This window comes from Battus philenor, unplaced genomic scaffold, assembly GCF_028537555.1.
Source record: "Battus philenor isolate CCGP_79_NKW_IND1 unplaced genomic scaffold, ilBatPhil1.0.hap1 SCAF_13, whole genome shotgun sequence".
Classification (NCBI taxonomy): Eukaryota; Metazoa; Arthropoda; class Insecta; order Lepidoptera; family Papilionidae; genus Battus; species Battus philenor.
Genome location: NW_027181675.1, coordinates 8,245,767 through 8,269,018, shown reverse-complemented (window position 1 = coordinate 8,269,018; position 23,252 = coordinate 8,245,767). Strand labels below are relative to the sequence as shown.

Below are 23,252 nucleotides of genomic sequence, written 5' to 3'. Positions count from 1 at the left end.
GTAGACCGCCTTGCTGCCAGAAGTTAATGGTCTGTTGCATTCAATCAAAAATAATAAATTATTGTTATAAATGTGATTAGAAATAAGTGTTAAACCTTTAAGACTTTTTGTTGACAAATCAGCTACACATTCTCTTTTAAAGCTTTTACCCATAACTATTACCAATCACTCTGTGTACTGCCGATCGAATCGATCGCAGCCTTCAAATTCAGGACAGTGACTTGTGAACCGAAAATAGAAGTCAAAATAAATATAATTTATCCCGATTGTAATAGTTTATCTTTTTCTAATGTATTGGAAACAAATTTTAAAAGATTTTGATGATAATTCAATGCTGTTATTTGCATAACCAAATTATCGTTAAAAAATTTCTTATTTGAGAGTAAACAGAGTTTTAATTTTAAGAATGTGAGTGGTGACAAACTAGTAAATTAATATCGTCCGACGAACTTTGTTCGAGGATTCGGTTACTAGAAATTATGTCCCATTGTTGGTCTCTACAAGAATTTCGTATATCAGGAAAACTCAAAAATCCAAAGTAATGGACCCCTAATGTATAAATACGGGAAATTCTCACACTGAGTTAATAATTTGTTTTATTTTAACACAAATGATATTTATTTATTATATAAAGGAAGTAAAATTAGCTACACCGACATAAATACATCCTTATAACGAAATATTAGTAATACTATTGTATTATATGAAGTACTATATTAAAAATATGAAAAGACTCTAAAAATATTTACAGACGGAAATGTTGAGGGACATAAAACTAAAGTTAAGAAGAAAAACGGAAACTCTGAATCGTCAAGCTTGCAATTACGTTTGCAATTGGTATGGATTGAATTATTAACGACAGACATCTTTATACTTGTGTGTGTGGTAAACTCCTTGAGACATTTAATTAAAAGAGTTCAGAAATTTATAGTGTTGTGAGAGTGCGCGTTGCAAAACGTATCGGCGAGTGTGAAAAAGATTGATGATATAATTAAATTGTCTGGAGCTCGAGTGCCGGCTAATTCTATCTGGACAATCGAAGCGTTAATGTGGCTATCGCGTAAGATCAATACTAAACGTTGTCTATAATGTTATTTACGAGACTTGTTTTTTTAAGCGTGTTTATATTTATCTTCTTAGTCAAGCAATAAATATTGATACAAACAGATACATTTTCGTTTCCTTTATTATATTGTGTATTGATTATAATTTAATAATAAATAAAGGTCATATATAATAATCTCCATTGGGTTGGATACAGTTCTTTATCAAAAGAGTCAAGCACTATTAAAATTATTCACAGGTTATGTATTATTATTCAAGAACTTAAAATTATTACGGGCTTCATAGAATGTCGTACTATCGAAAATTTACCATAAATCAACAAATCGACGAATAAAGATCGAGACTAGATGACGGCCAGATTATTTTTTAATTCGACCTTAATTTTTCTCTTTTTTACTTTTTGCGACTAGGCATTTACATGCGCTTTTGTATTGTAAATTATTTTAACATTATAAGCTGCTATGTAAGCTGTCACCGGCTTGCAAAGCTGATCTGTTGAGAAGAGCCGGTCAGAAACTCACCCTTACCCATCTTTTCAAGAATTGAATTGTAGCTTGATGCATTAGTGTTGTTAATTCAGACATCTTATTTTAGAAAAAAAGACAAAAAAAATTCTATTGTTATGTTATGTTTTTTAATAATTCTTACGGCGCGAACGAAGTCTTCGCTACTATAACTAAAGCCTTATAGAAAATTAATTCAACAACTTGTATGTGTGTAGGCTTTTGTTTAACAGTTTACCGTTAACGAGTAACTATTATAAATTCACTTACAATCACTAATACTTAAATCAAAGGAATCCTAGTAAGAAATTCCTCTTGCGAACATAATACAATCTAAAATGAACAATCTCAAATCTAAAATACAGGGTGATTATGTACGCATTTTTGTGAAAAAAGAAAAAAAAAAGTTTAGTAGATCGTAAGAAGTAAGCGGATTTTCGGAAACTAGACAGCTTGTCATGCGAGGCGAACGACGGTCGGCAGGGGTCGCACGTGACTTCGCAAGTTTTCAACTAGATAACTATCCAATATTCGTCCGATAACATATATTATGTTACGATATAAAGATATCTCTCTGAGATTATTTTTGTAATATATAAAATAAATAAAATATGTTAAATCAAAACCCACAGATTTTTTTATCGATTTGATTTATCTAAACTTTTTTAAGACTTAATTGATTTCATGATATTCGTTATATTCTCCAAAATAATTGATAACACAAGGATATATCATAAGAAATAGGAAATTTACAGTAGACGTCTTTAAGCTGAAATGGTGATATTGATGTAGACAGACGATCTTGTTAAAGTCGTTGGTATATACTGGGTGGCGGCTTCCTATCGGTCCTATCGGAAAACTATGGAGGAGGTATATGTTCAGTAGAGAACATCCTGCGGCCGAAAAATTTAAGGTAATAATTTTCGGCAGACCAAATTTATATTAATAATCATTAAACGTGTCAAAATTCACCTTTACGTTGTTTAAAGAATTATCTGATATGTAATTAATGATGTTGTCGTTAATAACATTATTATAAAACGTGAACATATTTACTTTCTATTTATTTAAATTGTTGTGAAACTAGCTATCAATTAAGTGATATAAATAAACATAAAATATCCTTTATTTTTTCAATGAAGAATCTACACAGAGGTGTAAAGATCATGGTAACGGGTACCACGACCATAATATTTTGATAAGAATAATGTGAAACGAAAATACAAGATATTAAAATAGATTTTGTACAAATTTAAAAATAAAATTGGTTCTTCAATGTCATAAATATTGTTTGTTTTTGGATGGGTCGCGTAAAATTTTGAAAACTATTTTATTTATTTAATTTTTTTAGACGTTGTTTAATAGCAGACTTAATGCCTTGTAGACATATTCTTTTATTCAAATTAGAGTGAAGCAGATATAAGACGTAGGTTAAATAATAAAACATGTAAAATACAATATACTATATATACACGATAATACTACACTTATTATAAAATTTGTAATAAAAACTTAAATAAAATTATGTGCTGTTCGAAAGTTAAATAAAATATTGAAACATTGTACATATATCGATTTACATAAAATGTGAATAAAAAATATGAAACCATTAGTGAAAAACTTCAATTTCGTATTTGTTTTAAATATAAAAAAAATATATGATTTCTTTAAGCTTTTATGTGTTAAGAAAATAAACATACTTGTGACAGAGCTGGCCGAGACCCTCCAATTTCTGAACTGTACCCGTAGATGAATCTCCGTGAGTTATGAATAGCGCCGTTGGACGATGCTTATCTAACTGCTTCTCGAGCTCCGTGAAGGTAAAGGAGCGGTTAAATGGTATACGGTAGACAATTGTCTTTATTCCTAAAACAATACACTAAAAATAGATTAACTATTTTAAAAAGATTATAGAAACGATGAAAAGTCCTGTGTAAAATCAATTTCATTTTAGTCGAAGAACGGGAAAGCGGCCTGTGTCCAGGTTTTTCCGACAAACTTAATTAAATGTTTTTTTGGATAGACATCCTAAGCTGTGCTTGCTGATTTGTAGTCTACACTCCAGATCCTTTAGGTCCCACAGCGTCACGATCTACTTCCCGTCTAATATAAATATTCATAATCATCAGCACTCAAATGTTTTATTTCAATTATGTACAATCTTTGTTCTCATTTCAAGACACGTAGACACCAAAAAAAGGCATATATTCCACAAGGTTTTTGCGACTATGAAATTGAAATAAACAACTATGAACTGATTCACTGTGTACGTTTTAAAATTTTGATGTTATTGTTTATATTTTAAAAAAATACAATGTATAATATAAATTATTTAGACGAAAAACTAATAACAGAATTTATGAACTATTATATAACTATAGCGAAAAATGTTTGGAACCAAGTCTAAACGTCTGGATTAACAAAATTTATTCTTAATAAACATTTTAGTCAAAGGACGACCGTTGCGTGACACAGGCCTTTCCTCTAGATTTACAATTGTTATTTAAAGTTGTAGACTCTGATTACGAACACTCGAAGCCTTTATTTTCCAGCCGCAGGATGTCTTCTGTTAGATATAAGATACCCCTAAAGATTTCCAATTTCCAGTTAGAAGTGAATTGCATCCGGCATTCTTCGTTCGTCTATGGATCTCCTACTAAATGAATTGATCTCGTAGAGAAACTATATCCATGCTTCGGAGTGACTGTGAATTTGCCAGTAAGGCCCGAAGTGTGCAAGAGGACCATGTTATTACAAGCTGCTATTAGATGTATAAATTGTGGTCAGCGTAGGTTAAATGTAGCTATTAGTGAGATATAGATTTACATAAGTCTTATTTTCACAACCTATGTAGTACTTGTAAAGGTTAATATTGCTGTCAAAAAGAGTTTTTATTTTTAACATTTATAATAATATACAGGCATGTCACGATGTTTTTATCTGTTATCAAATTAACTTAATAGTAGCATGCTCACCATATCTCTTTGCGACGTCGTTAGCACGCTCGTCCCATGTACCTCTGGTGGCGATAAGTAACGTCTCGCCCGGTGCAAGGAGGTTGCAGATCACAGTTTCCATGCCCGCGTGACCAGATCCACTAATAGCAAGAACCAAGTTGCTCCGCGTTTGGAATATATACCTTATTCCCGCACGGATGTCATCAATTACCTTTACGCAATATTTTACATTAATGAACCTGTACAATTATAAATCTTCACTTTTAGTCGGTGAAGCATAATCCGCTTTACGAATTTTATAGATTCATGAAACTTAGGATTAGACAATTTTTCATCATCATCATTATTTTAGCCGTAGGACAACCACAAGTGGAAATAAGTCTTCCTCATCATTTTCGATCTTTTGATGACTTTAATAAGGTCGTCTACTCATTCACCTTGTGGGTGGACGTCTTACGTTGCAGCAGTACTTTGTCCTAAGTCCGGAACTTTAAGACTCCGTCCATGGAATCCGTGTGCTTGTTAGTAGTCAGGGAGTATTAAATACGCTTGTACTGGCTGTGGGCGGGTAGATAACAGTTGTGATGGTCATGGCGATTGCACCCACTTGGTTGTCGAAGGGTGACGGAATTCCCGCTCAGAAAAAAGCTCAAAAACAATAGGTGATAACCTCTCTGAAATGCTGGTATTCTATACCTTAAGTACGCAGCATGTTTATCTATTCTGCGTCCGTAGGCTGATGGCAATGTGAAATAATCAGGTATATTTGCATGATTTTGGATGCGAGTGTAGTGGCTTTCGTGTTTATTGGCAGTTGTGTTTTGTGTGCTGAGCGGGACGCTGTTACGACTTGTAAAGCGCGGTGAGAATGGATTTTTACAACTAACGAATAACGTGAGGCTCAAAAGAAAATTAGTATGTAAAGTAAGATTATTTGCATAATTTTATCGCAGTTACTTACATTAAACAATTCATCACAAATAGGCGATAAGACGGGTCTTGTCATAGCCTCAGTCAATGATGGCCATAAGTTATTAGGCCCAGGACCACAAAGCGTTAACTTCTTTAATTCTCTATCGAGGATTTTAGGCGGAGGCACAGTCATATTCGAATACATACTCCAAGATTAATCTGTAATTTAAGTTTAATAAGATTAATGCAACACTTTAACCAAACAGAAAATATAAGGGGTCTGTTTATTAAATTTACTAAGAAGATTAAAGGAACGTCTAATAGGTAACCTTCAGTATAAAGTAATGCAAGTGAATTTATAGCGTGTGATAAGAACGAAGAAAGAGAAAGTCGGCTCATGATGTCATTACCAGTATATTTAATTGGTTCTTTAGAGCAATTTACGCACTTTGTTCTACTTAATTTTTGATACACTGTCCTTAGTAAAAGTATAACTTTTAAAAAAATAATCATGTCTATTACTATAAACACCGCAATTAATAACATACAGAATTTGTAGAGAAAATGTACTTAACGTCCAAACATTCTTTTCAAAGTAATGTAGTTTCTTTTTAATCTAAAAGGTTAGCGCTAAGAGCAAATGTGTTTTTAAGTGCGATCGACACAAGTGCTTCGATTACAACGGCTATGCGATACGTTGAGCTGGAGTTACATTAAAATTCTATTTGAAATGTATAAAGTATCGTTCGGAAAGTTCAAAGGTGAAAGGAATCCGTAACAATATTTTGGGGGCATATTTTTTATATCTCTAAACATTCAAAGGTAGATAAGCACTACAGATTGTAAAACACATCCTTGTTAAACCTATCAATACCGATAACTATTATAAACAACTGATGACTTTTAAGTCAGAAATAGATATAACACAGCTTGGTCAGAAGAGAGATATAGTTTCCTCTTGAAAATGCATGGTCACGGGCATCTTTAGCCATTGAAGAAATATTGAGAGAGCTTGCTGTTAATACCTCCACATACAGTCTTGAATACCACGATTTTACCTGTCTCGGTTTCTACACAAATATTTAGGTTAATGTTAAACCTACTAGTTGTATGGTGAGGAACTAAAATTTATGCGAAATAAAAGATAATTATTACTTAACGTCACATTGTTAACGTATGTACAAACAGTTTAAACAGATATTAAGATTTATTTTACGTCGAAAAGAATCATTTATATGTTAATAGAGGAGAAAAAAAAATCGAAAATGCTCATAAACTTTTACGTCCGTAGAGCGATGTCCATTACCACATGAATATTCGTTGCTTTCGGTGACCGATATTTTGAGCGCACACCCGTGAAGTTTGGTTACCGGAATCGGGTTAATGTTTAGATTTAGTGCTAATAGGGTGGTAGTAAATTTGCTGCAATGTTGCGCTATCGGATGGCACATTTGGCAAGTGCGCTCCGCCCGGGGCGCTTGCCGCGTGCCAGCCTCATATTTGTTTGCTATCGTCCATACCTCGTAACAGTTGTTCAAAAATTGTTTTTATAATCCGTTTAAACAAGATTTCGTTTACAGTTGACCGTTATCAGTAAAAGCGTTTAAGAGATTGTTGTGATAACAAAGACCAATAGGGTACGAATCTCGCTATGTAATATCGATAAGAAGTGGCGTGATTGGAATGGGCGACGTAGATCGGACAGATTCAATGTTGCTTCGACAAATTGATTCGATTCCCTTCACAACTGTCGTCGCGATCCCAACGGACAGAGCGAAGTGTACGATATGACGTTCCTGCGGGAGATCGCCGTCGCAAACAAGAAATCGACGGTGTCGTTCTCCGATCAACTGTATAACGACTTCGCTAAAAATGATAACCTTAAACAATAATCTACGTTTGTTGCAAGAGTATTGAGATACACTATATTTTTACACACGAACAAAAGTAAAATAGATAATGTTATTGAAATGATAAATTAATCTTTCAAAACAAAATGATTATTACATAATAATATAACAAGATGTGGATTATAAAAAAAACTTACCAGATAATGATAGAAAAATGTTTAATAAAAATTAAGTATCGTGTAGTATATGATTATTAAATGGTCCACTTGTTTGTGAAGTTCCTTAAGTAATGATAAAATGCAAATGTTTACTCTTACACGTGGAACTAGATAACATTAGGTCAACAGATCATCAGTGGTCACATCATAAGATATTTTTTAAAACTTGTAATTAAAACAATGTTTTAGTGAAATTATAATGGCATTTTTATTTTCTGTTATTTTTTACTACCAAGTTTCGAAATACAAATGGAAGATTATCTCATTGAAAATACGAAGATATTTAATAAATTAAATTTTTATACATACATATTAGTCTTTAAAGAAATGAGTCTGATTTAATATAAATAATTTCATATTGTTTTTATTTTAATATACCTAATAAATCAATAAATCGATATATTCTTATATATCATATTCTATAAATGCAATAATAAATAAATGAGTCTCTTAACCTGAAACCTCGTACATTTCCGATAACAAGACTATTTTTAACATTAATGCAGTAGGAAACTTATAATAAATATTAAGTACATTAAAATAAATATACATAAACATATTGTTGTCTATTCTGTGTGATAAAAGTACGTATTCAAAGCTTTAAAGGAGTTAATCTGTCAGCAAATGATCTGTAAAATCATCCCTAAAAGGAACCCCTAAATCTTTTACACTTATATCTCTCTTCTAATCTATCTGTATAAAGTGCTCACTATGTAAAATTATGTTTTTTCTCTTGAAATGGGACAGCTCTGAAACTTCTGGCGGTACAAAGTTTATATGGATAAATAGTAAATAGTAATCAATTTTAATACAGGAATTTAGACCATACGAAGTTTTAGTGACAGATAGTAAACATTTTTTTTGACACGTAATTCGAATTTTGAAAACGTTTTTTCTCACTGTATTATCATTACGTTATTTATTATTTCTGAAACCGTTTATCTCAGAATAGGATGTACCGTACATTAAATGACGGCAAATTAGTTATAGATCCCATCCACCCGTCTAAATATTTTACATCTATTTACTATCATTTTGTATAGTGCTCTGTTGTTGAGCGTTCATTGGTTACGTTCTTTAAATTGTAAGGCAATTTTTCTCAATGCATAAATTTAACGCAAATTCTACTTGTCTTCCGATTATAAATTTTGAGTACATAGATAATATTTTGTTTGTAATAAAGACATTTAAGAACTGATACAAAAACAAATAAAGTGTTAGTTTTAGCCATTTCTTTCGACTTGAATAAACCCCAAACTACTATTCCGAGACCGATTTTATAGAGCATTGTAACGTTGGCTATCTGAGAAGTTACACAATGGGAGTGGTTGCTATTGTGAGACTTTTTTATATCATTTGACTAGACGAAACTACATTTGTATCTTTTAAGATTCAATTAATACATCTCTCCTGTTGAATACTGATTATCTTTTATATAATTAAATTTCCAATATTTAAAAACTATGAAATAAAATATAAGGAAACTACAAATAGACGTATATATATATGTAAAGGTTTAGTAGTCAATTTAAGATGTAAGGTTGATTATGCGATCATTATTTTTACACTTGGGTTAGCGCCTGCGAAGCTTTCACTGCAATTTCCACTGCGTTGACTACCAGCCATTACAAGTAGTAAAGGCGCCTGCCAGCTTTAACCAAATTATTTACCTTAAGTAATATACAGCATCCACATAAAACTGAACGAGCGTAAATTATTGCCTCAGGATCTTTGATTTAATATGTAAATATTTTATATTTGAAGGTGTTAATGTTATTTTATTTACCAAACCGCCATTATAATTTCTAAAAACACTAAAGTTTTTGAGCATAACAAAAAAACAAAACTTTATTTTATTCTGTCAAATTTTTCATGTAGTAGTTGTTACATATATGCATGACAACATTTTCTTACAAATATTTTGCTTTTATTACCACAGTTATTATTATAATATTATGTTATTAATAATTTTAGTGGCAGATAATTATTTTACTAACAAATCATCGAATGGAAGGTTAACATATAGTTAGCATTATATAACTTTCTTGCTTAAGAATATTATATCTATAACAAACATATGTAATATAGACATACGTGGAATTAACTTATAAATTATATCTATTTAAATGTATTTACAAGAAATAAGGTAATGGGTAGAGAGTATTTGTTATCCATTTATTAAAGCATTTTAAGTTTTGTATATTTGTGTGTATATTGATTATATTTACACACCGACTTTCTGATGATCTGATCACCACTAAGTTGACCCTCACTATACTTAAGAGAATGCCTAAAACGTCTCAAGTCCGTCACTGTAAAGTGTAAAAGGAGTAAAAAGAAATAAATAAATAAGCGCCTGTAATAATATAAATTCTTCACGATCTTAGCTTCAGCTAATTAGGTTACTGAAATGTCGGCATTTCAGTAACCTAATTAACTTTTGTATTTGAAATTTTGCCGCTGTAGATATTACTCTTAACTCTAACTAACAAAACAAAGTGTATAAATGCAACCGACGACAGTTGGGGACGAAAGGTTCTCGAGTGCGACCACAAGCCGGTAGACGCGGCGAGGGTATGCCCCCCGATAGGAGGATCAACGACATAGTAAGGTTATCGAGGCGATCTTAGGCGGAGGCCTGTACCTCGCAGGGAGCATGTGTCAGCTGATATGGTGACAAAGATGTGGATAAGCAGCACGCGTTTACCGAATCCGCTGATTTCGATGTAAAGGCGATAAAAGTAAAGAGTACTTTTTATTACGTAGTTTTTGTAACTCAAACACAAACGTTAATAGTTATAAAAGATAAGTATAATAAATTTTAAAAAATTAAATGTCTAACTTACGTTATTCAAAAATTATATGACTGAAAATAATGTGATAGTCATAAGTCACTATGAAATATATAATATTTAGTAATAAAAGTTTTATTATTTTTTAATTTTTAAAACTGTTAATAAATTGAAAACAATCAGACAGTTGGCTCGTTGGTCTAGGGGTATGATTTTCGCTTAGGGTGCGAGAGGTCCCGGGTTCAAATCCCGGACGAGCCCAATTTTTTATTTTTGAAATTAATGTAGTTCCTTTATATGTTATTACAGTTTATTGTACTCGTTAGTCATATCCATTTAGTTAATCTGAAAGATTAAGTAAATGGATAGAACCAATATACTTTAAATACCAATATTTTTTGTTTGACTATTTGGTTGACTTTCGCAATTAGATAGTTAATTCGACTAATAAATAAAACGGCACAGTTTTTCCCTATAGCTATAGGACGTCCACTGCTAGGCCAGCTAGGCTATAGCCCTCCCTAGATGTTGTTATTCATATGTTATAATATAAAACGGAGATAGGGGTTAACTCGTGGCTTGTGTGCTGAACTACATGCTCTTTGTTGGATTATTTTTGGCTTTCGTTTATTTGTCGAAATATTTCAATATTTCTAACAACGTGCCTATATGAATCATTTTATACCACTTTAAAATTCGTCAGATCCAAACGCCGCCAGAATTAACTAACTAGCATCTGAAAGGATTACTGAGAATTGCTGTCATCAATTGTTTACCAATTTTGAGGATTATTAAAAGAAGTAAAATAAAACTTAAGAAAATTCTACCTTTCAATTTTTGATATTTAATTCAATGCACATGTTTCGTACTTATGTTTTCAATAAATATATTTTTATAACAAAAACTAAAATTAATACATATTTGCCTACAATTTTTAAATATGCATTTAATTGCGACTTGCGAAATGTTTCAAATTTTGATGTATGGCTCGGAAATAGCTATCCACCGTTGTTAAAATATTTGTGTCTGGTTGTTTTCCTTGCTGCTGGGGATCCATTTTTCTTCTGATGTAAATTGTATACATGAGATGTTTTTTTAAAATAATTGTCACGGCTAATATCATGATTGAAACAGTCGATGTTTTTATGTCAATTTGTTTACACGCAGTCTACGTATAAAATTGACATAAAAAATTATTAGAAAATAGTCTTACTGCTTTGCATATGATATAACCATTCAATAAATGTAGTAAAACGTGCCAAAGGGAGTCGAGAGTAAGAATAATCTTTTCTGTAACTCTTGGGAGAATCATAATTAAATTCCACCCTGACGAAGCTGTTCGTAACACTCAGTAATTAAAAAAATATGTCACCTTGACGTTTCCGCAGTGAACATACGATTCATTTTTATTGACACTGTCGATGTGCTGAACAGGCCGTTTCCGCAACGTGATCACTTGTTATCGTTTGTGTAGTAAAGATATATTTAATAATCTGACGTAAACTTTTATAATAGGCCAATAAATCTATCGGTATATAGATTAACAACGTTTCTAATAATTTTGTTCCCTTCTGTATGAATTTTATAAATAGTTTAGGTAGATAGATAGATAAGCTAAGTTATTACTACCTATTGGTTAAAATATTGACTAGACCAATCAGTATTTATCCTTTAACCTATTTTATTCTTTCTCTGTTTCTTTATTCTTTCTGAAACAAATGCGATCGAAGTAAGTTTGATGTTTTTATTTATTATAGTGTTCATAAAATGTATTATGCCATATTAATTACAAGTACATATAGTATATATATATATTTACGAATATGTATGTAAGTACGTTTTTTACACGTTAACTACACGTTATTTATTCTTCTACTGTTTATTTACTATGATTGTTGTGAAATAGCCTCGTGTGATAAGACCGCCACTTGTACTTTTATGCAAATATGTATATATTTTTTAGCGTGTACAGTAAAGAATTTTAAATAACTAATAAATAAACAGTTTTTAACAAGAGTTTTGTTTTCTAATAAGTATAATTGACTAGTAATTTTAACAGTTCGATGGTACAGGTCATATAGCTATCGAAAGAATTATTTTAACGCAAAATAATTTTCTTTGTTGTATCATGTAACAAAATTTGGTTGTGAATTGACACAATCTCATCTTTCTTTTTTAATTTCAGATGGAAAGGGTGAAGGGGGGTGGGCACAGTCTGGTTACGAACTGAATCTTCTATGGAACGCGCAGGTGGACTTCAGTATTATACCAAGGCACATCCGCGGACAAGCTTAACTCCAGGCATACTTGCTTTACTGCAGTAATCTTCTCACATCAAGCCCTGTCGGACTTGATGCACAAAACAGTCATCACTCTCATATATATGACTCGGCAGCCGCGTCTGCCTAACCCGCCTTCAACTGAGGGCGGTCTGGAGAGGCCCGTGTCACTCCTGACCACCGAGTAGTCCTCGACTTGCTCAGCTTGCAGTAGGCCTCATTCACTACACTATACAACTACACGGGTATAGTCCCTCTGCGTGTGTGGGTCTTCGTTGTAACTCAGGTACGATCACCCAGCGTTAATTTTTAATTTTAATTTAGATGCAGCTGCGCAAAGCCTAGATCGGCCAGTAGCATAACTTTAAACACATCAAATGCAAAAATGCAGGGGATTCCTAAGCTCTCTACTTTTTTTTTGGTTTTGGAGTAAATCGTCCGTACGTTCCAGGTACCTTGCCTCTGGGATGACGACATGGTTATGTGGAATTCCTATTCGCTAATAATATGAATGCTAAAAGCAATGGGTTGTAGTTAAGCTAATTCACCTTAACTCAATCACACATTTTCATACTCTATTTTTTCGATCCTGTTATATTTTGTTATACATTAGTCTCCGCAGAACAGAGATTGAATTATTTCCATATTAACTCATTGCTTTATTTTGTTATGAAAAACGAAGTCCTTGTAGAAATTTACTCCAACTTACACGGGGATTAGTAAGATTACCAGGTTAAAGCTTAATGAAAGCTTACCAACATTTCAACCTACCAACAAGGGCGGCGAGACGGGAGAGCGTTGACTGCTTCGTTTTGTAGCGCACGCACATGACGTAAATATACAAGGATGGATCGTGCGTTAACCCACGGTGTCAACTTTGTCATTTTTTAAGTGGCCGAGTATTTCAAGAAAACAAAAGTAGACAGAAAAAGCTTTAAACGTAAAAGTAACGCGAAAATTTGCGAAAAGCAAATTATCACAGAAACAGTCAGATTAAAATAACATGATGGAATGTTGTAGGTATTTAAGTACCTAATTGTAATGTACTGATTGCTATGAAATAAAATAGTCTTTATAAATTAAATAGATACTTTAAGAATATTCTCAATAGAAATTGTTATTGATATAGTTACGTACATCATCAAAATAATTAAACTTGTGTATTGGTGCATACATTATAAAATATACTAAACTAAAATCAAGCGGCTCGTTGGTCTAGGGGTATGATTTTCGCTTAGGGTGCGAGAGGTCCCGGGTTCAAATCCCGGACGAGCCCAATTTTTAAACTCAGCTAACTTTTTTATTTCTGTTTCACTGTACTAAATAGTTAACATTAATTATTATATTAAATGCCCATAAATATAAATATTATACACAGGTCAGTTAATTAAACGTATAAATTTAAAGAAATTAATGTTTAATGTATTTAAAAGCAGTAAACCTATGTGGATATACCTTTTTTACTCATTTTTAACTTTTACGTCAAAATTTGCGTTGTCTTATGAAATGATAATTTTATTATGTTACAATTAAGTTAGTTTGAACGAAGTTATTCTTATTCTGAAATAGCTTAGGTATTAATTACAATTTTTTGCTCGCATTATAAAACTCAAGCTGTACGTTTTGGTCTTCATCAGAGCTGAAGCCAGGTCGTTACTTGGTTACGATTATATCCGCCGGAATATGATTTGTGGTCAATTTTACAGAATATGGCATGTAATGCCGTGATAAGTCGATACTAAGTATGCAATCATTCCAAAGTTTTTTAAAAAATAAATGGTCATTTTTTTAACTTCTTCTTAATATGGTAAATGTTTATTATAACGGGTTAGGAATAGTTTTTTAAGAATTACTAAATTTCTTCCACTAATTGAGATTATATATGACCATTGCTTAATTTTTTATAAGGATGATTTAGATTATGTAAGATTTTGAAAATTATATTCTGTTAGTTAAGCACATCTGCCGTAACGAGGTTTTTAAGAATGCAGCATCCACATTATAATACCATGAGTACAGAGCACGTATGAATTGAAATTATTGTAGAAAACAGGCTCCGGCATAACCGGGTGGCAATTAAGTTCGCCTAAGCTGAAATTGCTTCGACTGCGCTTGACTAGCTAACTAACTGCAACGTTAATCACGTAACTCACCCGTACATGACTGCGCGTAAACCACATCCATAAATTTTATTTGACGGAAAATAACATAAAAGTTTTAATTTTTACTGTATTACCGGCATTTAACAAGTTGTGTTAAACAAAACCTAATTAATACCGATTGTTGACCCTTCTCTGAACATCTGGAACCCGTATATCTTTATTTTAAATTAATATAAGCCATTATGGAGCCATAATATGATACTAGTTTCAATAAAATTGGACCTCCCCTTTGACGTATATGAATGATTACTGTCGTACCATACCTGGTATTGCAAATGAATATCAATATCTTTCGACATCTCCTAAATAAATGTAAGCAAAAAGTCTGAGAATTCTAGTAGATCAGCGATAGAGGACTAATGTCTTGCAAACGTATGTCGCGGGTTAGAATCCCGGGATATAATGTTGTATAATTCACACGTTGTGCATTAATTATATTGGATTGTCACTGCTCACGAACCAGTTTCCAAAAAAATGGGTAGCAGCGTCCTCTGCTTACCAAAATACAACTGCGATTGTCAAGTTGCCTGCCAAGCGTGGAGATTATTATATCCCCATTGATATCTTTGGGAGAGGCCTAAGCCTTGACGGGGGCGTCTTTAGACTGAAGCGACGAGGATGAAAGACTACGAAATTGGCTAAAAAAATTGTGATGATACTAAGTAAATTTTGTAAAACACTTCACACGCGAACTTTACACACGCACACACAAAGACATGTTAAATTATAAATTGTGGAAGTATAAAACTTTTAATATTTGGTTTAAATTTTTTGTTTATATAATAATCGTCCTTCTGCAAAGATATTAGGCAGACGTGGGCAGGCCCTGCTTTTGAGCTTTTGTCCGACAGTATCTGTAATGTTTGCTCTGGTTTCATTGGACACTCGAAAAATAAAACTAGATATTCTGCAAAGCGCGGACAGTTTAGATTTTCACCATTCGTGATCATGCATGTTCATGCACCGTTGCATATCCATAAACATATGTTCTAGTGCGATATTTAATACACAACATAAGTATAATTATTTAATTAAAAATTACAGAAATGCAAAAATATCTATGTTATTAAAAATTAATAATGTAATTGATATAAAAAAATATCTGTTATGAAAAGTCACAAATATTACCTTAAGAAATCTTATCGAACTAAACAACTGCGTTTTAAAAGTCAATGGGTAAGATTGTACGTTTTTATTAGGAAGTAAACGTAAAGCTGGAGTCACAAATAGAGTCGCTGCTTTATAGTTCCGGTGCAATGCAGACGGGAGCGGAAATCTACGCCGGCACTAACTTTGCAAAAACAAGGGATAAATCTACTCATATAGCTGACACGTACATCTGTTGTCATATCTACAAGTTAGATTTGTTTAATGTACGTAATTCGAGGTGAAATGTTTTATTAGTTATGTAAAGTAAATACATTTACTATTTCAATAAGAATAGTTTGCGATGTACTGATTTAAGGCGATTTGCTAACAAGTCTTTAAGTTTATATTCAAGTATTTTTAAAAATATAATTATGCATGTTTGTAATTGATTTTAAAAACGAATAAATACTTATCGAAATAAACGAATAAATAACTAAACGAATTTTACTTGTACATACTTCGTTTATTTTATATATTTATAAATTATAAATTTACTGTAAGTTTTGTAACACCGAATATTAGACAATATGGATTTAGTGCGAAACGTTTGTCAATTTATTGCGTGCGGAACTGGTATGTTAAACTTACAGGCCAGTTTATAGTAAATGCATTAAAAACCATCAAAAATAATAATTAAATTTCCCAAATATTCTGCTTCGGACAAAATTCGCGAACGATTCAACCGTTCAAGCTTTTTTTTTCATACATCCGTTAAAGCATGATGAAGGCTCTTGTGAAGGGAAAAAATCGTGGAATTGCGTGGAAAATAGAAAAGGCAACAACTTTTCTTTTTCCACGCGAAATATAAAGTAAATCTATATAACTGTCTCCCATTGTCAAATTTTATCAAATAAAAAAATCGTGTTTGTAGTAAATTAATTTCATGTAATTACTATAAAAGATAATCCGATTAATAGAAAACTCTGTGTATAATAAAAAGAAAGTTTGAAAGTAATCGTTCGTTCTAAAGTCATTAAATCGATTAATAAAATTGTACCTCTGAAATACGTTTTATTTGTGTTGTATTTCTCTATTAGACTTTAACAGCACAATTGCTTTTGACAGTACTTTGTCGCAGTGAACCCTAGAAAGTATAAACATACTTCGATACATTGTAATTATGTTAATTTTATTGTTTAAGAACACTAATGAAATTTATACGACTGTAATATTTGAAATCTTCAGTATTTATTTTAAACATTAAGTTTATCACATTTTTAATATAATGATGGCGGAAATAAAAACAGATTGCAGTGTGTTAATGGAATCGAAAGGCGTTGGTACTTGTGAGAGAACTCAATTGTTCAATGTCGCGAGTACTAGCTGACTGTAATTGATTTACTTGATGATTTCCTACATGCGTAAGCTAGTAAAGGCAGCGACCATCGCATGTACAATATTTTTTAAACATGTAATAAATTGATCTGTGTATAATATTAATATTTATGGGCACTTAATATAATAATAAATGCTAAATATTTAATACACTGAAAAAGGAAGAAAAGAGTTAGCGTAGTTAAAAAAATTGGGCTCGTCCGGGATTTGAACCCGGGACCTCTCGCACCCTAAGCGAAAATCATACCCCTAGACCAACGAGCCGATGCTTTAAATTTTAAAACACTTGTACATAATTAATTTAAAAAAATTATTAATTTAATTGTGTTTTTATTTTTAATAAATTAATGCTTGTTTACATATAGCATTTATTTGTCTTTTATCAATAGGAATCAATAATATGTTTCGATAGTAATGTCATATTGCTATCTGTTATTTAGCGCTTACGTAAATACAAGAATATCAAAAATACTTCTTAATTAATTCTGCAAAGAGTAGCAGTTGCTATTCCAGTTATTACTTTGCTTTCGTTGCCATCCGTAGCGTTCCCTGTATTCATCCCGTGAGGTTAGAGCTTACGCTCAAATACTTGAGAGAAGTTTGCTTACCCAGTTCCATGAAGCTCCGTTAGGTATCCCGTGGGACTCTGCTCTATTTCAACAGCAACTAGGATTCTAAGCTTAATATTAAAATAAAAAGGTAAACTATGCTCATATTACGAGCAGAGCGCATCATATACTATTAGGTGCGCATTCTGGCAATAAATTTGCACTATTCTTATTTCTCAATCGAATCTTCATTTTTAAAGGTCGTGTCGGTCTTAAAACGTCTTGACGGAATCGATTATTGACTTCCAATCCATTCTGTTTTACACGAGAAAGGTAACAGAATCCAGTAATTGATTTTACACGATCGGACAAGATATCTACCCGAGATGATTGTTCAGGTGGTCTTTTGCTCTCTTCTTTATAACCAGTAGTTTATTGAAGTTATAATATAATAAGTTTATACAATTGAACATTTGTTGGTATAGTGGAGAGCTTCGTCCTAATCTATAGTCGTCATCGTCGTTTTAATCCTGTAGATACCTACGGCAAGGCATAGGCCTCCCCAAAGACAACTATGGGTGGATACAGTCCTATAATACCATAATCGCCACGCTGAGCAGGCGTGTTGACTATCGCATTATGGTATTATGATACGTAGAGATTGCTGCTGTTTATTGTATGATTCATGTATAATGTCTGAATTATATAAACCTGTGTACCGTGAATCGAATCCACGACCTAAGAGCGAAAGTCTTCGTTATGTACCGCTGTTCAAACCGAGCGAAACATAGCAGTTCCAAGGTCCTTGGACACGAAATCCTTCCGTGTTCTAACACCTTTCTGAGACAGCCAATGGTAATCAAATGGTAAGCCAAGCGATTTATGATTCAAACTCTCATTCCTTTAAAATATCTATCGTGACGGACCGACTTAAAGCTCCTGCTTCCTTGAGCAGTTAAAGGGTTAAATTTAATTAAAATAATTAAATGAGTTTTATGCTAACGCAAACATAATTCTCCCTGTCATTACAATCCGACGAAACTCTAAATGCTGATAAGTATTGATTACTGAATTGCATTAGCGGTAGCGGTACTATAACAAATAATTTGTTATAATACCGCGATGTCAAAACGGAATATCTCACTAGGGACAAGCGTGGTGCTCATAAAACTTGTTGCTTTCCATTATTGAAATAAATATGTTAAAAGTTTCCAAGATATTTACAAAGTCACATTTTTGTAACAACATAAAACGTATTTTTAATTAAATTTTAATAATAATAATAAATATAGTTGATAATTAAAGTCCATTGTAAAACTAATCAAATGGCAAATACGGTTGGATAAATTGATTTTGAGTTCTTGTTCATACCAGCTATATCTCTATTGCATTGCTGTAATAAGATCCTCGGACTCAAATTGCTTTTGGCAACCGAATAATATAATTACATTGGAAGCTATTTCGATTTTAATACACTTAATTTGCAATGAAGTTATTTAATATACCGATGGAATTGATTTGTACAAAAAAATAACATATTTTAATGAACCACTCTTCATTGTTGTCACAGTTTCAACCCATAAACTCTCTGCCCCGTCTCTCCCATAAAATATCTGTAAAACATAGAACTCCCCCAAAGATATAGATGTAGGGATGTAACATAATCGCCACACTTGGCAAGCGAGTTGGAGACGGCGGTGTGGTATTATGGTACACAGAAGACGCTCCTGCTCATCCTCTGGAAATCTGTTTGCAAGCAGTGACAATCCTAAATAACTAATGCATAAAGTGAAAATTATAAGATTGTATCCTGGGAATCGAACCCACCACCTACGATCGCAAGTTTAAATCCTCTACCACTGGGCTTCCACTACTCTTCATCGATATTAATATCTACATTTGACGATCTCCTTTCATTTTCAATTCCCTCATATCTATAAAGTAATCTCAATGAATTTGTTTTGTTGTTATAACTTAATAAAAATATTTTAAATACTATGAGTAATAATTAATAATATATTATAATTAATAATATAATATTAATAAAGTAATAATTCGCCCCTTTTATATTTTAGTAACCATTTCAGTGTATCAGTATTTTATTGCAATCATTAGGGAATTTATGTCTTGATGGTTACTAGTGGAGCATTAGGAAAATTATTAGGGTGGACCGGAAAGTAAAATCGTATCTGTAGACATATTTTACAGAAAAAGCGATTGATTTCTACCGCTCCGGCATTTAAAATTTGTACATTACATGGCAAAAGGTTGTTGGTAGCTTGTTAAAAACGTAGTCGTGTGAATTTTAAGAAAGCGACATTACTTTCCGGACCCCTTTATAATTTAAACCTATTCATTCAGGCCGTACGACATTAAGAAATGTTTTTATATCAAAATAAATGTGCCCATCACAATTAACTAATGAACGTTAAATTTTAAAACAACTATAAATTTTATTGAAAATTGCATATGTACATAAGTTGAATGTCATTTATGCAATTAAATAAAACGCAATCAATTTTATTTGCACGTTAGTAATCGAGTGACATTGATTGCGATTGAGCGACATTTTCAACCCAATCGTGTAGTAACGATTGGGATGAAATTTTTTTAGGAAATTAGAATTTTCATCTTGTGACATACGTTGGGAGCTCGGAAACTCCATTTAAATGTAAACGAGGACGAGGGAGTACTCCGGTATTTGCGCGAATATTCAAAGTAATGCGTCGCTATACTGTACACGAAGACAGATTACACATGATATTTAATGTAAATGTGTGTAAAACGCTAAAGTATTTTCATCATAATATGCGTGATTAATCATCCGGTAAGCAAACATAACATTTCTTATGTGTCTATTTAGCGCGTATGTGGTAATAAGGTTATTTTAGAAAGTCATTTTTGAAAGTTTGCGTCATTTTAGCCATATATTGAAATCAGCGAAACATATATTTCACATGTAATTACAAGCGGCTCGTTGGTCTAGGGGTATGATTTTCGCTTAGGGTGCGAGAGGTCCCGGGTTCAAATCCCGGACGAGCCCAAGTTTTTTATTTAATTATATACGTCTATTTTTAATTTCCCTAAGAAAAGTAAAACTCGCTGTACTAGTAATTGTAATGTGATTTGTAGGTGCCATTTAATAAACGCGACAACCAAAATGTAGTTGTATAATTATTGATTCTAAAAAAATAGATAGTTGTACAAAAAATAGTTTACGACTACTTATTCACGTTTTAAAGTAGAGGATAATTCTGGTCGCATAGTATAAAACATTTTCATAATAATTAACATATGAAATTTATTTATTACGCTTGTATTAAAAAGGCTAAAACAATAAACTTTAAATTTAATAAAATCAAATTAACTGTTTTTTTTTTTAATTTTATTTTATTCGGGATGAATTTGCAGCAGACGGTAAATAACGTGAATCGTTCTGTGTGATCCAATATAATTTATTTAATTTGTTAATATTTTTAGATGTCTAGCAAAGTTTTTTTCTTGGGATGTAGCCGTGGATAGTTGGCTTAATTTCTTGAGTAAAGACTCATCATATCTTCGCTCGTTATATTTCTCGATTCATTTTTTTTTAATTTAAAGTAAGGATGTAATTGAAAAAAAGCTTTTTGAGACCGAACTTCGTATTTTGTGCTTGCTACGAAATAGTACGTCTAAATAATTAACTCAATGTAAATCAGGTGTAGTATGTTAATACCCAAGAACCGATTTCTTTTTCGTCATATGAAAAGATTACGCAGCGATCTATTATGTACGCAAAAATATAGTATAAATATGTTCAAAATATATATTTTATTTCTTTCCATTGGTTTTATATTTTTATACTATGTTCAGTAATAAAATTAAAACAATTCAACAACAGTTATAATAAACGCTTACGGTTTCGTTTTACGCTTACGATTTATCGAAAATTATTTTTTGGCATTGGTGATGAATCCGGTAGTATTGTCATTATTTCAAAGGCATTTTTGTAAATACCACTACAGCACGGCTATTTCTGCCATTATGTAATCATAACGCTTCATAAACAAAGTAGCCATCATTGGCAAGTTGAAATAGCAGTAAGCAGACCACACAGTGATGGGAATTCACGGCCGCAAGGTTTTGGAGTGCGTTGAATGCAAGGTTCTGCGTTGAATCGGCATGCATGACATGGCACACACGAGTTAGACAAATTATCATGTCTAGGTCGTTGGTAGATGTTGGATGCATCCTTTTGGAAATTAATAGGACAGGCCTATGTTTAGCATTGGACATTCTACGGCTGAAATGATGAATGTCTATACTTGAATGATCACCGAAACAGTCGAAATTACTTAAAGAGATCATCTCATGTCAAGAGGTTTCCTCGAATCGTAACGCTTCTTCAAACTGCTAATTTTATATGTATACATAAAGAATTTACAATTATCGACATATTTTTACGTTTGAGTACACGAAGGTGATTTATCAATACACGGTTCTATGAATAATGCCCGGACATAATTCGACGGGGCTTTTGGAAATCATTAACAAGCTTTATTTTGGACGTTGACGGATTGTTTTGGGTTGCGAACGCGCCTGCGAATTTCCCCGTATCGATAGCGAAATAAATAGATTGAGCGAATAGTCAATATTACAAAATAGATACCAGCTGAAAAGATATATCATACGAAATAATCGTCATCAGAAATATTCGTCAAATGAAATACGTATATCAACTTTAGTAGTACATCTATAATTTATTATCGATTTTATCAGAAAATTTAATATGCACAATATAAAAACTAGAACCAAAAACTATTTAATTAAAAGTTTTCATATCTAAGACTCGATTTCATCGCATTTGTAAGTTTTTCTATGGGTAGTGTATACTCTTTTATAATAGCATCCTAGATAATATTCAGCAAGACTCTATCGGTGAATTCATAATGGTAATTTATTTATATTTTTTTTAAAAACCTTTTAAGGCATTTATCATACAAACAGGTGGTAGACGTCAATTAGATATGAATATTGAAAAAACTATTTTTGAGTCTTGTTTTAATTTTAATTCGATTAATGTTCTGAATATCAATATATGTATATATATACGCATTGCTTGTACTTAGTATAAAATAATCTTTATTAACTTTTTTTGTATGCCAGTCGGACATAGTTTATGCTTCTATACGCTTTATATATTGTTTCAAGGTTTCTGAGGATTACAAATACCAATAGCCTTATTTAAGTGTTATTACTGTAATAAACATAAAAATCGAAATGATGTTTGTGTTGTTATCAACCTACAGTCTGTTGTCTACTGCTTATCCACGCTAAGTCGGAGGTGTGCCTTCAACTGGTCTATGTGAAGTTACCTTTCTAATTGATAAGCATCTGATGATGATTCATTTTACAGTTTTACAGGGGCTTCAAGGTTTTGGAGTGGAGACCACGGACTGGCAAGTGCAGTGAAAGATATCCGCAAACAAGGTGGACAGCCGAC

At 32.3% G+C, this 23,252-nt stretch overlaps 1 protein-coding gene, 1 long non-coding RNA gene and 4 other non-coding genes across 9 annotated transcripts in view; 4 read left to right on the top strand and 2 right to left on the bottom strand.

Moving 5' to 3' along the window:
• The window catches only part of Agxt (Alanine-glyoxylate aminotransferase), a 12,558-nt gene extending 4,990 nt beyond the window's left edge, over window positions 1-7,568 (bottom strand). Inside the window, exons 1-4 of one of the 4 annotated variants that reach the window (XM_068777348.1) lie at window positions 7,485-7,568; window positions 5,487-5,656; window positions 4,544-4,736; window positions 3,269-3,434 (exon numbers count right to left, since the gene is read on the bottom strand). In XM_068777348.1, the coding sequence (XP_068633449.1) occupies window positions 3,269-3,434; window positions 4,544-4,736; window positions 5,487-5,642 (515 nt within the window). In that variant the 5' untranslated portion in view covers window positions 5,643-5,656; window positions 7,485-7,568. Of the gene's footprint in view, window positions 1-3,268; window positions 3,435-4,543; window positions 4,737-5,486; window positions 5,657-5,847; window positions 5,893-6,012; window positions 6,114-6,743; window positions 6,949-7,484 lie in introns of those variants that run through there. The other 3 variants (XM_068777349.1, XM_068777351.1, XM_068777350.1) reach the window with 3 other exon arrangements.
• LOC137933401 (uncharacterized) lies at window positions 5,328-23,252 on the top strand. The gene is made up of 3 exons (XR_011109127.1): window positions 5,328-5,387; window positions 12,483-12,547; window positions 23,166-23,252. It is a non-coding gene; the product is annotated as an uncharacterized lncRNA (long non-coding RNA).
• TRNAP-AGG (transfer RNA proline (anticodon AGG)) lies at window positions 10,487-10,558 on the top strand. Its single transcript has one exon. It is a non-coding gene; the product is annotated as a tRNA-Pro (tRNA).
• Window positions 13,781-13,852, top strand: TRNAP-AGG (transfer RNA proline (anticodon AGG)). Its single transcript has one exon. It is a non-coding gene; the product is annotated as a tRNA-Pro (tRNA).
• TRNAP-AGG (transfer RNA proline (anticodon AGG)) lies at window positions 17,415-17,486 on the bottom strand. The gene has a single exon. It is a non-coding gene; the product is annotated as a tRNA-Pro (tRNA).
• Window positions 20,742-20,813, top strand: TRNAP-AGG (transfer RNA proline (anticodon AGG)). The gene has a single exon. It is a non-coding gene; the product is annotated as a tRNA-Pro (tRNA).